The sequence below is a fragment of the Bos mutus genome, chromosome 25, assembly GCF_027580195.1.
Source record: "Bos mutus isolate GX-2022 chromosome 25, NWIPB_WYAK_1.1, whole genome shotgun sequence".
Lineage (NCBI taxonomy): Eukaryota > Metazoa > Chordata > Mammalia > Artiodactyla > Bovidae > Bos > Bos mutus.
The window spans coordinates 40,836,543-40,852,920 of NC_091641.1; the positions used below are offsets into that span (position 1 = coordinate 40,836,543).

General features: G+C 60.8%; 2 protein-coding genes and 1 pseudogene across 8 annotated transcripts in view; 1 reads left to right on the forward strand and 2 right to left on the reverse strand.

Moving 5' to 3' along the window:
• The window catches only part of IFT140 (intraflagellar transport 140), a 57,652-nt gene extending 56,233 nt beyond the window's left edge, over positions 1–1,419 (forward strand). Inside the window, 1 exon segment of the mRNA XM_070362713.1 lies at positions 1,213–1,419. Coding sequence (XP_070218814.1) covers positions 1,213–1,419 — 207 coding nt within the window.
• TELO2 (telomere maintenance 2) lies at positions 1,352–12,456 on the reverse strand. Of its 7 annotated transcripts, none has more exons than XM_070362716.1 (21): positions 12,269–12,456; positions 11,056–11,391; positions 10,275–10,552; positions 8,716–8,784; positions 8,429–8,576; positions 7,545–7,647; positions 7,355–7,423; positions 7,078–7,219; positions 6,852–6,988; positions 6,344–6,423; positions 6,049–6,150; positions 5,797–5,885; positions 5,618–5,709; positions 5,408–5,524; positions 5,229–5,300; positions 4,328–4,492; positions 3,936–4,030; positions 3,402–3,501; positions 3,191–3,255; positions 2,936–3,051; positions 1,352–2,390 (listed from the first exon to the last, which is right to left on the reverse strand). In XM_070362716.1, the coding sequence occupies exons 2-21, from the start codon at positions 11,388–11,390 to the stop codon at positions 2,284–2,286; spliced, it is 2,481 nt and encodes an 826-aa protein (XP_070218817.1). In that variant the 5' UTR covers position 11,391; positions 12,269–12,456; the 3' UTR covers positions 1,352–2,283. The 7 variants fall into 7 exon arrangements, with proteins under 7 accessions (XP_070218817.1, XP_070218816.1, XP_070218818.1 ...); XM_070362715.1 differs by having other exon boundaries at positions 12,209–12,456; XM_070362717.1 differs by having other exon boundaries at positions 3,936–4,027; positions 12,076–12,456.
• A 2,582-nt stretch (positions 12,457–15,038) lies between these two features.
• On the reverse strand, positions 15,039–16,355 carry LOC102273751 (heterogeneous nuclear ribonucleoprotein A1-like; annotated as a pseudogene).
• Between the last annotated feature and the right edge of the window lie 23 nt (positions 16,356–16,378).

Here is a 16,378-nt window from a genome sequence, read left to right on the forward strand (position 1 = left end):
CCCAGAGACGCTGCTGCCTTGCCCCTGTGTGCCGCCAAGTCCCCCCCCGCCCCGCCCCCTCAAGTCCTTTCCTGCTTCCCACCCTCCCATCCACGTAGCAGCTCCCCAGCACGACCCCTGCAGCTGCCCAACCACCTCCCCCCTTGCTGGGCCAGGCCTCTCACCGCAGTGCCCACCAGCCTGGCCTGGGCCTCCTGTGCTCTGCACTGTGCGCCCCAGCACGGCTACTGGCCCACAGCCGGCACTCGGCAGACACGAGGGCCGCCCTTGGTGCCCAACACCGCCTCCCCATCATTGGGGAGTCTGGGCACCTATACGCTGCACCCCTCGTCCCTCCAAATAGCCCAGCTTATCTCACAATCTTTGTTTATCTCTCTCAATTACATCTGAGATGACTGCTCTAGAATTGTATCATCTGTAAGAAATACTTAGATGTGACCATCATTTCCTCATATAGTCAGAGTTCCTGGAAACTTTGTTCACATCCTGAATTGATTCTTTTTTTTTTTTCCTGAATTGATTCTTAGTGAATCCACACAAGCCACGTGAGGCCCCTCATGCTTGCGTGTGACCCTCCCTGCGGGGGCGCAGGTGGAGCGGGTATAAGCATGTTCATCCTGCCTCAGACACCCCCCCGAGCTCCTCGGTGGCCCCCATCACCCCCAGATTCCCACTTGGCAGAACCAGAAGAGGCCCATAGGAAACACCAGCCCCCAGCCAAGGACCACACACACACACACGAGACTCACTAACCACAGGGCCGACTGACTGCACTAGACTGGACGCCTGGTCAAAATACACAAGAGAAACCTTTTAAATTTATTTGGCTGCACCAGCACGCACCATGGCTCGCAGACCCTCGGTGTGGCTTACGGCTCCGTAGTTGTGGCACGAGAGCAAGACAAACTGTGTGTGTGTAAATTATGCTGCCCACCACCCCAGTGAAGCGTGTGAACCCTTTCCCAGGGTCCCCCTGTGAGCGTCCAGGGCGGCCCACCCTCCAGGGCCATGGCCCCAGACACAAGATCCTGCTGTCGGGCTGCCCACAGGACTCCTCCCAGGGAAAGTCACAGCACTGGCCCCAGAGCCCCGGCCGCCTCCACACTTGGGAAGGTCACAGGGTCACCCGAGCCCCATCCTCCGCTGCCCACTCTGACCGTGGCTGGGCCTTCGTTCTGTGCACTGACTGTCTTGGCTGCCCTGTGTCCCCAGGCCTACAGGTACCTGGAGGAGATGCGGCAGCGGCTGCCCTCCGCCAACGTGTCCTACTACGTGAGCCAGCACACCGTGGACGCCGTGCACCAGGGCCTGGGGCTCCCTCTGACCTGCGCGGCGCCGAAGCGCGCGCGGCACAGCAGCATGGAGGAGCACAAGGAGGCGGACGAGGAGGTGGCCGAGGAGGTGGAAAGTGGGCCCTGAGCTGCAGCCGGGCTCTGGGACCTGCCCGGGACCCGCCCACCGCGGCCAGAGGGGAGCCCGACTTCCCTGTTGAGCTCAGTGCCCGAGACCATAGGCAGAGCTGCAGGAAGACATGCTGGCCTGTCTGGTGGGGGTGGCGGGGTGTCTCTAAGCCACCCCTCCGAGTCCCTGGCTCCTGCCGAGGTTTGTTTTAGCCCTTTTGCAGTAAAGGGAGTAGGTTTTTCCCCATGACGTTCCCCCTGAGTACAGGGTGTAAGAAAGAGGTGTCTCCTGGCACCCACACGAGTTGCCTGGCAGCACGTCTGGCCAGTTCCTGCAGCACAGCCCGTCCTGACCACAGGCTGACAGCAGCTGGCACTGGCTGCAGCTGGAGGCTCTGTCCCTCCAGGCTGCGCCCCTTCCGTCACCAGCTCCCACTGTGAGGGGCTGTCAGGGGCTGCCTCACCCTCTCGCACCCTCAGCCCCGCGTCTCCTTGCTGAAATCCTCCAAATAAAGCCTATTTTCTCAAGGACCCATGTCCCCTTCGTGGCCCCATTTTCGCGTCTCTCTGTCTGGGCACCAGGGTCCCTGCTGGAGACAGAACCATCTACCCCTCTCTCATGCTTCCTTCCGGGGTTCTCAACGCCCCAGTCTGCAGTCTGCATGGGGGCCAGGCTGAGCCGCGGCTCCCCGCTCTTGCCCAGCAGCAATCCTGGAGCCCGAGTCCCAGAGCCACAGCGGCCACGTCCCAGTGCCAGGCCGTGGAGGACAGCGCCCAAGGCCCTGGTGGACATCTGAGCTGAGCCGCAGGCACTCCAGCCTGCAATAGGCGCCCTGCTCATCTAGCAACGTGCCTCCTGGGCTCAAGGGTCAGGGGTCGGGGCCTAAGGAGAGGAGAGCGGGAGGAGCCTGTCACGGAGCTTCTCCAGCAGCAGCAGCGCCTTCACCGCCAGCAGCCGGCAGTCCTCGTCCGCGTCCTGCTCCGCCACGTCTGTGAAGACGGAAAGGAACACGCCACAGTGTCAGGGCGCCAGGCCCAGCCTGTGCGTCACCTGCTGGAAGCGGCCCAGACGCGGGGCACCTGGGCTGGGAGCCCGGCCCAGGAGGCGCCTCAGCCACTGCGTGACGACGGCTGGAAAACCAGCAGAGACCCGACAGGCTGGCTGCAGGGGCTGGTGGCCTCGTGGGGGCAGGTGGGCAGAGAAAGGCCATCATCAGAACCCCCTAAGTCGCGAGCCTCGCGGGTGTACACGGGCACAGCGTGCTGAGGGCTGTGGCTCAAGTGCCCACAGGCAGAGGTCACACTGACCACAGGGGAATTTTTAAAAAGAATGTATGACCCGGGGGCAGGGGCCAGGACACTGGTAACCTCACGGAGGGCGAACCCGTCCACCCTAGATACAGGCACTGCCCCAACGTTCCCCACAGGGTGCCCTGAAGTGACCGATGGCACCGTGTCCCCGCCACCGAGCTGACGGCCCCTGGGCTGTGTCTACCCCCTCAGCCTCACCACCTCAGCCCTGGCCCGGCACCCACCTGCCAGCCAGGACCGGGCCTCCAGAAGCTCGTCCAGCAGGTCTGCCAGCAGCCACTCGGCTGGCACGCTGAGAAGGACGGAAGAGACGGCGGACAGCAGGCCCCGGCGCACGTAGCTGCCAAGAAGACGGAGGCTGGGTTGGAGGAGACGCTGCGCGGTGCTGTCCACCCCAGCCCAGCCCGCCTGCCGCTGTCCAAGTCCCACAGGATCCGAGACCCCCCCACCCGACTGCCCTCAGCCCTGCAGCCACTCACGCGTCCCCGTGGAAACGAAGAGCCCACACGAACTCCAGCAGGGCCTTGCCCATGGGCACAGCCACCTGCAACAGGCACGCCAGTGGGCAGGGGTCCAGGCGCCAGCAGCCCCCACCGCAGGGCCCATGAGGCCCAGCACGCCCGCCCCGAGGCAAGGCCAGCAGGGCCAGGAGGCCGGGGTGGGCTCCCCGGGGGCGGGTCAGGTGCTCACCGCCGTGTTGACGGCCAGATACATCAGGGCCCCTAAGGTGTGGGCCAGTCTCCCGAGAACCAGCTGGTCATCTCCCAAAAGGTCAAAGGTCACCACAGGCCTACAACACAGAACCCAGCAATGATGCCAGCCAGGCGCTCAGGGCTGGCTCCCCGCCCTCCTGGGCCACGGAGGGACCCCAGGCCTTGTCGGCCCTCCTCACCTCCTCATCCACGTACTGCCCAGAGCCGTGAGGGGGAGGCAGTGGACAGACGCCCCGTCACTCTGCAGGGCCGCCTGGTCAAGCCCAGCCTGGGGCAGGGAGCCAGGACAAGGAGGCACATGGGGGCGGCTGTGTTGAGACACCATGGAGGCTCTGGCCCAGCCCGGCCATGAGCCCAGCGTCTGTGACAGATGCCCTGACGCCCTGTCGTCACTTACGCTACGAACAACCACAGCCAAGATCCTGACCCCGCTGAGCCCACCTCAGCCCCCAGCCTGGGAGTGTCCAGGGCTCCTGTTCCCCAAACCATGGGCTCTAGAAAACGCCCTCACCTGTCGAAACGCTGAAGGAGGGGGAAGAAGAAGTATCCAGCCACTGCGTTGAATTCGTTGGGGCCAGCAGCTGCTGCCCGCCCCGTGGAGCCCTGCTAAACACACGCACACTCAAGGCCCTGTGGACCCACGGGGACCCTTGGGAGGGCTGGGCACCCCCCACCCCGGTGAGGACGAGAATGTCTCCAGACATGGCCCCATGTCGCACCCAGCGGCCAATAGCTGCTGCTGAGCCTTGGGGCTGTTCTCCCAGCCTTACAGCCCCTTCAGCCCGATGCACTGCGGCCCTCGTCCACCACCGAAACCCTCCCTCCCCTTCCCGGGGCACAAGTGGGCACCGCGTCCGCGGGGCAGAGGTCCCGCCCGGGAGGCCACGCCGGGGGCCTGCTGACCTTGCAGAACCGCCGGGTCTTGCATCTGACGCGCTCCTCCACCACCGCCTTCCAGGCCGGGACCGCGGCCCCACTGGGCTGGGAGCCGGGCCCCGGGGAGCCCCGTTGGGCAGCCCTCCCGAGGCGCCCAGGCCGGGACAGCTCCTGGGCGGCCAGGGCCAGGACCTAGAGGAGAGGAGACTGGGGCAGCCGCCGCCCTGCTGGGGAAGGACGACGATTTCCAAATTCAAGGTGGGGTGGGGCCGCGGAGGGCCCAGCGGTCCCCGAGTGGAGGTACCGGGAGTCCCGCGGCAAGTCTGACCCCACAGGCGCACTTCGCTTTGTGGGGGGCAGGTGGGCGCTCCCTGCTGAGGAGCCCACACCCCGGTCACTTCTCCCAAAGCCCACCCAGTCCCGCCATCCCTGTCTCGTGGACAAAGGGAAAGCGCCACCATCCCCGGCACGCCCAGAGCCTCCCCATCCTCACAGATGGAGCTCTGCCCCGGGGAACATGGACTCCCTGCCCCTCCCGCCCGTCCGTTTTCTAAGTCAGGTCATTTGCTGTCTGTCCTTTGGTGTCTGGCTTACTTCACTGAGCATCATGTCAGAATTTTCTTCCTGTTTAAGGCCAAGTCATGCTCCACTGGGTGAACATACCCTATTTTGCTTATCATAAAACTGAATTTACGCCGTGTGCATCACAACTCAGTGAAGCCGTTATTTAACACAAAGGACGCAGCCCCCGAGGCCGTGCCCTGTCAAGAAAGCACCGGACAGGCGCTGGTCCCAGCCTCTCACGCCAGGGACAAGGGGCCGGGGAGGCCTCTGGTCCCTCCACGAAGATTCTGGCAAACGCCTGCCCCGTCACCTCCATGCCCGCCAGTGCCGCTCTGATGGGGGAGGGCAAGGCCTGGGCACTCACGTCCAGAATGTCCATGCGCTGCCGGAGGCTGTAGTTGAGGGCGTAGAACTGCACGGCCAGGTACTCTGCCACCTAGGCAGGGCGGGCGAGAGGCGGCTGAGGGCCATGACCCCGGAGGGGGCCCCTGCACAGCCCCCGCCGAGGGCACGACCCAGGCTCCATACAGAGCGGGGACTCACCCGTGCCGGGTCTGTGACTGTGACGGCCACCAGAGCCCTCTGGCGCAGCCTCTCAAACCCTGCCACGGCTGTCTTCTCCTCCAGGTGCAGCAGCACCTTGGCCAGCTCCAGGCTCACCTGTCCATGGGGTCAAGGGTCAAGGTGCACACCGGAAGCGGTCCCGCCCCCGCCCCTGCCCTCAGGGAGGCCAGGGTGCTCCCGCTTGCTCACCTCCCGGGTGGCAGCCGGGCTCTTGAGGACTAGCCCTTCCAGGGCCCGCAGGGCCGCCTCCCAGCGCTCCCAGTCTTCAGATGCAGTCAGAGCTGCAGAGAGGCCCCCACGGCCCGAGTGAGGCGGGGTGGGTGGGCAGGCTGGGCGGGGGCGGGGGACCCGGGACGCAGAGGACGCACCTTCCAGGCAGTCCCGCACGTACGCGGGCGTCTTGCTGCCCCTCTGCTCCCCATCCCCTGACATGTCGTAGGGGACAAGCTCGTCATCACTGAGGAAGAACACAGACACTCGGTCCCACCGGACCTGGGCCCCTCAGAGCCTGCGGGCTGATTTCCCCATGGGAGGAGGACTCGAGGGACAGAGGGAGCCAGTGCCGCGGGGCCCACATCCCGCCACAGCCCTCACGCCCTCCCTTGTGGGGCCACCCCTACCTGTCCAGCTCAGAGTCAGAGCCCTCCCACCCAGCCTGGGGGCCGCCACTGTCCACCGTCTCTTGGTCAGGAGACTCCCCACTGACGGGAGCCACAGGCGGGCTTTGGAAACAAAAAAGGAAGCCTCAGGGCTGCCCTGCAAGACTCCTCCCAGAACCCGGCCTCCTGGGGAACGCTCGCTCCGCCCCTGCCTGCATCTCAGCTTCTGTCTCAGCCAGGACAAGTCAGGAGTAGCAGGTGGGAAGGAGCCGCCCCCCAGGCCCACCATGCCCAGAGCTCCAAGTGGGACCCTCACCCCGCCTCCGAAGGGCCGTCAGCCGCGGGCCAGGGCACGGCCAAGGCCAGCATCTCTCGGGTCAGTTCATCCTCTTCGTACTATAACGGAAATGAGCTGGAGTCGGCGGGACGGGTCCAGCGGGGCAGCACCGTGGGGACCCCCTGAAGCCCCCATCACAGCTCGAGGGCTGCATAGCCGGCCAGCCAGCCGCCCCTCAAGAGCAACTAGGTCTCCCTCCGCAGAGGGTGGCACCGGGGGCTGGAGGGTCTAGGCGTCCCCAGGGACGGGGCAGATGCGGCCCCGTCTCAGAGGACATCCCAGAGGGCTCGGCGGATGGAGGGGCCTGAGAGTTCTGTCCTGAGTCCCCTGGGGGCTCGTGCTCCCGCATCAGCATGGGGGCTGTGCCTCCACCCCTCCCAGCTGTGCAGACACCTGGGGACACAGAGGCTCCGCAGCCTGGACCCCAGTGGGCGGGCAGAGCGACTGGGGCGAGAGTGACGGCGGCTCTGGGAGGGCCCTCGCTCACCTGGAACTTCAGGGGAGGCCCCTCGGGGTGCAGCCGGGCGCTGGCCACCTCGGCCACAATCATGCCCAGGCGGCGCACGGGCGGCAGGCTGCTGTCCAGGCGGCTCTTCACTCCCTCCATCAGGCTGGCCAGCAGCTCTGGAAGCACCGAGCCACACGGGCTGAGCTGGGGGAGGGTGGGGAGGTGCCGGGGTGGGGGATGGGGTGCCCCACTGCTCACTGCTCACCGTCCCGGCTGGCCCGGAGCTCCGCCTCCCCCAGGTGCGTCAGGCAGATGAGTAAGGCCTTGCTGACATAGCGCTGCTGCTCCAGGGGTGTGTGGCGGATGGCACTGCTGCTGCCCCACGTCTCCAGGAGCTCCTTCAGCGCCTGGCAGGTGGCGGGTCTAGTGTGTCAGTCACCCCACCCGCTCCTCACAGTGTCCCCACCAGCCCCCAGGAGGCTCCGGCCAGCGCCCTCCACCCCCAGCAGGAACACTCTCTCTGGGGGTCAGGGGTCCCTTACCTGCACGAGGAGCGGGCGCCGCTGGCTATCCATGGCCAAGTACCCCAGCAGGCTCTGCAGCATGGGCATCTGCGACACAGCCGGGCTCCCATCACCGTCTGCAGACAGACACCACCCAGCCGGCCAGGGAGCCCGGGGGCAGGAGGGTCCAGGGAGCCAAGCACAGTTCCCGCCCCACTGGCACCCTCACCGAGCAGCTGTACTGCAGGAACAGCAGCTTCTGTGTCATCACAAACTGGGCCTTCTTGCTCTTTGTCACCAGGTTCCCCAGCAGCCGCGAGAGGACCTCCGGCCTGTGAGGCGTGGCAGGGTGAGAGGGAAAAGCAGGACTCTGAATTCCCCGGATCCGTGCTGACCACTGGGAGGCCAGGGAGGTACCCCAGCCTCCAGTCAGTGCTGACCCTCCCTCCTCCCAGTAACTGTGGAGACTAGGGAGCCCAGCGCTGGACACAGAGGACATCGCTCCTCGCCCCAACGGGTCCAGGTGAAATGCTCCATCCATGCAGGGCAGCCAGCTTTCTCCGGGCAGGGCCAAGCACACAGCCCACTGGGCTCTGTAGCTGCCGCAGCTGGGAGCAGCCATGGCAGGTAGGTCCACAACTGAGCATGGCTGTGTGCCGATAAAACTTCATTCGTAAAAGCACAGGGTGAGCCGCAAAGGCTGTAGTTTGCAGACCCTGATCTAGACTAAGAGACCCCTGTTTCCTTCAAGTGAGAGACCAGCACTCTCTCCCATGGCTTTCGTGAGAGCCCCGGGCATGGCCACCAGGCGGGATGGAGCCGCGTGCCCAGCACCCTCCTGTAGGACTTAAGTTTTCTGAGCACAGGGACCTTCCGGTGCAGAGAAGACAGAAGTGCAGACGGGGGGGCCTGACTTGGCCACCAGGAGTGAGGAGGGATGGGCATTTGCAGGACCGAATTCCAAGCAAGGACCAGTCACCAGATGGAGGGGCCCCCACCAGGTGCCATGGCACTGACCACACAGAGACGGGAAGGCCAGGCACCCTCTGGATCCCCGCCACCCGCCCTCCTGGGAGAGGAGCATCTTCAGTAGGAAGATGCCTCGCTTCTTACCCTGGGGCGGCCTCCACGAGCCCCTTCAGCACGGCTTCCATGGCCCGGTCGGGCACACACTCCACCAGGCGCCAGCAGACCCGCTGCCAGAGGCAGTTGCCCTGGGTGAGCACTGTCAGCCGGGGCACCAGCACGCCCAGGATCTCCTCTGAGGGGAAGAAAAGGGGGCCCTGAGCCCGGGGGCCATAGGGAGTCCAGCCAAGCCCCACCCAGCAGGGCCAGGCCCAGGCGGGGGCACCGCCCCTCCCAGGACACATCGAAGCCTCTCCCACGGCAGGGACACTCACTCTGTCTCCCATGGACGCAGGCTTTGCCCAGGACCTGAGACAGAAAGGAGACGGAGCAGTCCAAGCCACCTGGGATGAAGAAGGAAGCAGTGAGGCCACCACCTGTGTGCACCCGGCCTTGCAGGGACAGACCTGACTCCTGGCAGGGGGACCCCGTGTTGTAAAAACGCCAACATGTTCAGTCTAACCCCAACCCCACCAGCATTGTTTCCAACTCAAAGAGCCAATGAAAACATCAAAAAGCATCATGTTCACTTGCTTCATCGTCACGGTGATCCCACAAAGCAGGGACCATGTGGGGCGCTGGGAGAGGCCACAGCTGCCCCATAAGAACCGCTTGGTCGGACCAAGCAGGAAACAGACAGCCCCCCGCATGACGGGAACACGGCATCTGCGATCTACAGACGGGCGTCCGGGATCCGGGTGGGAGTGAATTCAACCCGGCCACACGGCGCGGGGGGCGGGAACGAGACGTGTTCCAGACACGTCAGCCCCAAGGACCCAACACTCAGGTCCATTCCTCTCAACAGACCCGTGAGGACCAGGGGCTGCTGCTTTGAACACCAGGTCAGCTGTGGACACAAGTCCGGGATCGCAGCTCACGCCAGAGGGAAAGTCAGACAGCAGGACAGGGGCCACTCTAAGCACTTTTGAGGTCAAGCTGGTGGCTGTGATACTAAACAGGGTGAGATGGTGACCGGGAAGTGGCCCAGAAAAGCAGCACCCGAGGCCAGAGCCGCTCCAGAGCTGTGAGGGGGCGTGGCGGAGCCGTGAGGGGGCGTGGCAGAGCTGAGGGGGCGGGGCGGAGCTGGGAGTGGGCGGGGCATAGGTGAGGTGGGTGGGGCGGAGCTGGGAAGGGGCGGGGTGAGCTGCTGGGAGGTCCTGAGCGAGGCTTAAGGTAATAGCATCACTCAGCTGCTCAGTTCAGACAAGATGGGAGGGGTAGGTGAGGGTCTCGGTCCAGGCCTGGGGCAGCGCAGGGGCCAGGCCACAGGGAAGGAGGGCCTCACTGTGGGGAGGGCCAATGCCCACCCCAACTCAGGCTGCTACGACCCCAGCTTCTACTGGCTCCCAGACCACAGGACCACACTGGTGGGGAAGCCAGGTTCCTGCTGCTCCAGAGAGGGTGGGAGGGACACTGCCCTCATTGCCCTGGGCACAGGACGCTCCCTCAGAGTTGGTCCCCAGCACTGCCCCCACCCGCCAGAGAACCGAGGTCCTCTACCCGCAACGACAGGGACACGGGCACCTCGGCCGGCAGCCACCTCAGATGGACCCTCTTCACACCACAGCTCTTTAGTTTCCAGACCTCAGACGTTCCCTTATTCTGAGTGGGGGGGCTGGACACACAAGCAAGGACTTCAGGGCCAGTTCCATCTCCAAGGCAAGCCGAGCCAGGCTGAAACTTCACAGGTGGGTTGCTGAGGCCCCAGACGGACCATAACATCCGACCTGCCCGTGGCACTGCCCAGAGGTGGAAGAGTCCCTGGAAGCCGGAGAGGGCGGGCATGATGGGGTGGACGCCGGGCTGGGGAGGCTGTCAGAAGAGGGGCCCTCACCTCGGAGAGAGTCCACCACTGCCTGCAGCACCCGCAGGACCTCCTCGCCCAGCAGAGGGAAGTAGTTCTGAGGGAAGAAGGCAGCCAGCGTCTCCCGCTGCAGACGGTTGCCCAGGTGATCGGGCAGGCCCACCACCCGGGTGAGAAGGGTCTCCTGGAGCAGGCGGGAGGCCGGCCCCGCCTGCTGCCCACACTGCCCCTCCATCACAGCGGCCATCCTGCCTGCACTCAGGAACCTGGCCAGCAACCGAGCCATCTTCATCAGACGGAAGCTGGGGCTGAACCAAGAGCAGGTGTGAGCAGCCTCGCTTCCTGAGCACTCTCCACACTTTGGGATCCCTGGACACGCCCCCTCCCATCCCGCCGCAAGGAGTCAGGGTAACCGGCATCCCCGCAGGGTGCTTGATGCCCAGGGAGGGGTCTTGCTGGGGTGCCTCACGCCGAGTTGGGAGCCACAGAGTGAAGGAAAGGGCTCCCCCCACCCAAGGATGGCCACACCCCACTGCTTGCTTAGACCACTTAAGCCCGGAGCCACCCCGCAGGCCCGCCTGGCCACCCGGGTGCACCCACTCCTGCAGTCCCTTCACCCACATGGCAGGACAGAGGGCCTGTCCATTGCAGAGATTAACGAAACCCTCTTTTAGTTCAGTGTTCTGACATGCACTGCTTTTACTTTCTCACTTCTCAGGATGCTGAATTCTCATGTAATTTGGAGAACCCACTGGCTCGAAATCCTCCAGATGTTACAAGTGACCCCATAATCAGACCCAGCCTCACTCACCTGGCAGCACCCTCAATGGACTCCATCAGCACCAGGAAGGCTTGGTCAGCTGGGCCCTCCAGGAAGAAGCTGGCCCACAGCTCCTCCAACTGGCCATCAGGCAGCAGGTCCAGCCAGTCGGGGCTCAGCTTGCCCACCAGACATCTGAGAATGGTGGAAAAGTGAGTCCTGCTAAACTCCTCCTGCTCCTCAGGGGGGGCTTGGGTCTCTGTTTCACCAAGGTACCGCCTCAGGGACTGCAGCGTGGAGATGATGTGGCCCCCATCCTCAGATGAAGAAAGGATGTGAACAGCCTCCTGGACTGCCAGGCGGACAGCAGAGGCCACAGGATCCATCCTGGGGTTCACAGGAAAGGTGTGTGAGAAGTCCCAGGGGCCATCATCGTCCACGTGGGACTCAGTCTCGGATAAGGAAGCGTTTTTCACACACTCTCAGGAAGCCCACCCTCAGGCCCCCCTGCTGGCACCCAGCAGTATCCTCCCCTCCCTTCAGCAGCTGTGGCTTTCTCCACCAAGAGCCATTTCTTGGTCTGAGGCTCTGAAGTAGGGTACCCACGCCCCGGGAACCCGTGTCTGGGGACTCCTTTATATGTCACAACTGGGGACTGCTACTTTTTTGCCCCTAGTGCGTGGTGGAAGCCAGGGACGCTGGTAAACATCCCACATGTGGGGCGCAGGATAGCCCACAACAGGGAAGAATCCACACCCAGAGGTCAACGGTGCTGAGGCCGGGAGGCCCACCTGGGGTTCACCCTGCCAAGCCCCCTCCCTGCCCAGAAGCCATCAGTAGCACTACTGGTAGTGATGGTAGGGTCGGGCGCCCCTGCAGCACGAGCGCCATGAAGTCGGCACCTGTCTGACACCAGTGCACCCAGACACTAGATCGGGACCCAAGGAGTGTCCCCCCGAGCCTGGGCCTCCCTGCTCGGCCCGGCCCACGCGGGCTCCCGCTCGCGGCGTGCAGAGCCGCCAGCGATCGCCCGGCTCGGCGCCCGCGCCCCGGCGCGCGCCCTGAGCCCACCTAGTGGCGCAGCGGACAGGGACCACGTGGGACCGGCGGGGTCCTCGGGGAGCCGGACGGGGCGTCGGGACGCGCGGGGGTCTCGGGGCAGAAGGGGCGTCAAGAAGGACCGGGATCGCCGGGAGGGGCGCACCCTCGGGCCCACCGAGTTGCAGTAGTGTGCCGCGGCCCCGCTCGCTCCGCCAATGCCCACCGTTCGCCGATTCGCCACGGCCCTCGAGGCCCGCTCAGCGCTCAGTTCGAGGCCCAGCTCACGTGGCACACAGCAAGGACTCTCGGGGCCTAAAGAGATGGCACTAAATATCTGAGCTCGGGGCGCGGGTTCCCGCAGGTTGCACGTAACGAATCTGCCGCCAATCTGCTAGCCGGAAGAGGCGCAGGACGAGCGGCCGCATCTGCGCCTGCGCGGGCGCGGGGGCGGGGCGTGTCCGAGTGGGCGGGGCTTCTGGTGGGCGGGGCGGTTTTCTCTGGGTTGAGCCGCACGTGGCTCGGAAGGACAGTAGCTGCTTCGCGCCTGCGGGCGTTGATTCTGCTGCTGAGTGCGTCTTCCCGGGGTGACCTCCTCCCTCCCTCCCTTCACCCGAGAGCTCCGTTTCTCTCCTGAGCCCACACCTTCTCGCCCCCACAAGCTCCTACTGAGCCCCGACCTCGTGTGCGGCCTTGCCGCCCGCCCTGAGGCAGGGCCCGGACTAGGAAGCAGTCGCAACGGGGGTGCTATCCTGAGGCAGGGGCGGCAATATTCAGCACGGTAGCCACCAGCCGCCGGGCCAGTTCCTTGGTCGCGCTGTCCATGTGTCAAGGGCTAGATGCACAGCACAGATACAGGACCTTCTGTCTTCCAGAACGTCCTATGGTGACTTGGGGAGCGGCCCGGGAAGTCCTCCCAAGATCTTCAGCCCAAGGGGTGTTGAGGGGAAACCTGGGAAACAGTTATAAATTCAACACACGTTACCTGAATGCCTGCTGCGCCAGCAGGCACTCTTGCAGGGCAGAGACTGAAGCAAAATTTGTGTTCACACGTCAAGGAGACAATAAAGTACACGTACAATAGTTGTTCAGCCGCTAAGTCGTGTCTGACTCTTTGCGACCCCATGGACTGCAGCACGCCAGGCTCCCCTGTCCTTCACTATCTCCCAGAGTTTGCTCAGATTCATGTCCATAGAGTCGATGATGGCAAACAACCATCTCATCCTCTGCTGCCCTCTTCTCCTTTTCCTTTCAATCTTTCCCACCATCAGGGTCTTTTCCAATGAGTCAGTTCTTTGCATCAAGTGGCCAAAGTATTGCAGTTCCAGCTTCTGCATCAGTTCTTCTAATGAATATTGACTGGTTTGATCTCCTTGCAGTCCAAGGGACTCTCAAGAGTCTTCTCCAACACCACACTTTAAAAGCATCAATTCTTCAGTGCTCAGCTTTCTTAATAGTCTAACTCTCACATCCATACATGACTACCATAGCTTTGACTACAACGACCTTTGTCGGCAAAGTAATGTCTCTGCTTTTTAATATGCTGTCTAGGTTGGTCATGGCTTTTCTTCCAAGGAGCAAGCGTCTTTTAATTTCATGGCTGCAGTCACCATCTGCAGTGATTTTGGAGCCCAAGAAAATAAAGTCTCTCACTTTTTCCATTGTTTCCCCATCTATTTGCCATGAAGTGATGAGACCGGATGCCATGATCTTAGTTTTCTGAATGTTGAGTTTTTGTTTTTTTCTGAGTCTAGATCAAATATTTTTAAATTAATTTACTTTTTTAATTGAAGGATAATTGCTTTAAAGAATTATGTTGTTTTCTGTCAAACCTCAGTATGAATCAGCCATAGGTATACATATACTCCCTGCCTTTCCAACCTCCCTCCCCATCCCACCTCTCTAGGTTGGTACAGAGCCCCTGTTTGAGTTTTCTGAGCCATAGAGCAAATTCCCATGGGCTATCATGGAACAACAGACTGGTCCAAGTAGGAAAAGGAGTACGTCAAGGCTGGATATTATCACCCTGCTTATTTAACTTATATACAGAGTACATCATGAGAAACGCTGGGCTGGAAGAGGCACAAGCTGGAATCAAGATTGCCGGGAGAAATATCAATAACCTCAGATATACAGATGACACCACCCTTATGGCAGAAAGTGAAGAGGAACTAAAAAGCCTCTTGATGAAAGTGAAAGTGGAGAGTGAAAAAGTTGGCTTAAAGCTCAACATTCAGAAAACGAAGATCATGGCATCCGGTCCCATCACTTCATGGGAAATAGATGGGGAAACAGTGGAAACAGTGTCAGACTTTATTTTTTTGGGCTCCAAAAATCACTGCAGATGGTGACTGCAGCCATGAAATTAGAAGACGCTTACTCCTTGGAAGGAAAGTTATGACCAACCTAGATAGCATATTGAAAAGCAGAGACATTACTTTGCCAACAAAGGTCCATCTGGTCAAGGCTATGGTTTTTCCTGTGGTCATGTATGGATGTGAGAGTTGGACTGTGAAGAAGGCTGAGTGCCGAAGAATTGATGCTTTTGAACTGTGGTGTTGGAGAAGACTCTTGAGAGTCCCTTGGACTGCAAGGAGATCCAACCAGTCCATTCTGAAGGAGATCAGCCCTGGGATTTCTTTGGAATGAATGATGCTAAAGCTGAAACTCCAGTACTTTGGCCACCTCATGCGAAGAGTTGACTCATTGGAAAAGACTCTGATGCTGGAGGGATTGGGGGCAGGAGGAGAAGGGGACGACAGAGGATGAGATGGCTGGATGGCATCACTGACTTGATGGACGTGAGTCTGAGTGAACTCTGGGAGTTGGTGATGGACAGGGAGGCCTGGCGTGCTGCAACTCATGGGGTCGCAAAGAGTTGGACACGACTAAGCAACTGAACTGAACTGAACATAAGTTTCCATGTTACTCTTTCCATACATGAATGTTGAGGTTTGTTTTTTTTTTTTTTAAAGACATTTATTCAGCATCATGATCAGACTATTACATTTAGCAATCAACAGCATGGGTGCAAAAAAAAAAATCTACATTAAAACCCTTTGTTGGAATGCTTTATACTTTCCATAGAACAGAAACTAAAATAACCTGTTATACAATTAGTCACAAGTACAGTCCTCGAGTTTTTTGCCCATACACATAAGTATTGTCTAAAACATGTCTTCTTTGTAGCAGCTAGGCCCTGCCACCACTGTGCTTGGCTGAGTTCACAAATCTGTTGTAACCTGTAGCTTCCCTGTCGCTTCTCTGGCGCTCCTCTCCTGCTAAGCTTTGTTTCCTGGCAGTAATTAAAACCTTCTGCCACTGCCATAGCTACTGCTGCTGCTGGAGCCACCATAGCCACCTTGGTTTCGTGGTTTGGCAAAGTATTGGCCTCCACCACCATAGGGGCCAGAACTTCTGCCTCCAAAGTTTCCTCCTTTCATGGGTCCAAAATTTGAAGATTGATTGTTGTAATTGCCAAAATCATTGTAGCTTCCGCCACCTCCACAATTGCTTCCGTCATTACCAAATCCGTTATATCCATCCCCACCGCCACCATATCCACCACCACGGCTGCCACCAAAGCCACCTCGACCACTGAAGTTTCCTCCACGACCAAAGTTGTCATTCCCACCAAAAGCACCTCCACGACCGCCACCAAAGTTTCCAGAACCACTTCGACCTCTCTGGCTGGATGAAGCACTAGCCATCTCTTGCTTAGACAGGGCTTTTCTCACTTGACAGTTGTGGCCATTCACAGTGTGGTATTTCTGAATGACAATCTTGTCTACGGAGTCGTGGTCATCAAAGGTTACAAAAGCAAAGCCTCTCTTTTTGCCACTGCCTCGGTCAGTCATGATTTCAATTACTTCAATTTTCCTGTACTGTTCAAAATAATCTCTCAGTGATGTTCCTCAGTGTCTTCTTTAATGCCACCAACAAAAATCTTTTTCACAGTTAAGTGGGCACTAGGTCTTTGAGAATCTTCTCCTGAGACGGCCCTCTTTGGTTCCACAACTCTTCCGTCCACCTTGTGTGGCCTTGCATTCATGGCCGCATCCACCTCCTCCACCGTGGCGTATGTGACAAGCCCGAAGCCTCTGGAGCGCTTGGTGTTTGGATCCCTCATTAGCACACAGTCTGTGAGCGTTCCCCATTGCTCAAAATGGCTCCTCAGACTCTCATCGGTTGTTTCAAAGCTCAATCCTCCGATGAAGAGCTTCCGCAGCTGTTCGGGCTCTTTGGGAGACTCTGATTTAGACATGATGGCAGTGGAGGCAGGGAAGACTTCAACGATGCTTTCTCGGCGGCGTCCACGGGCAGAAAAAAGCGAATG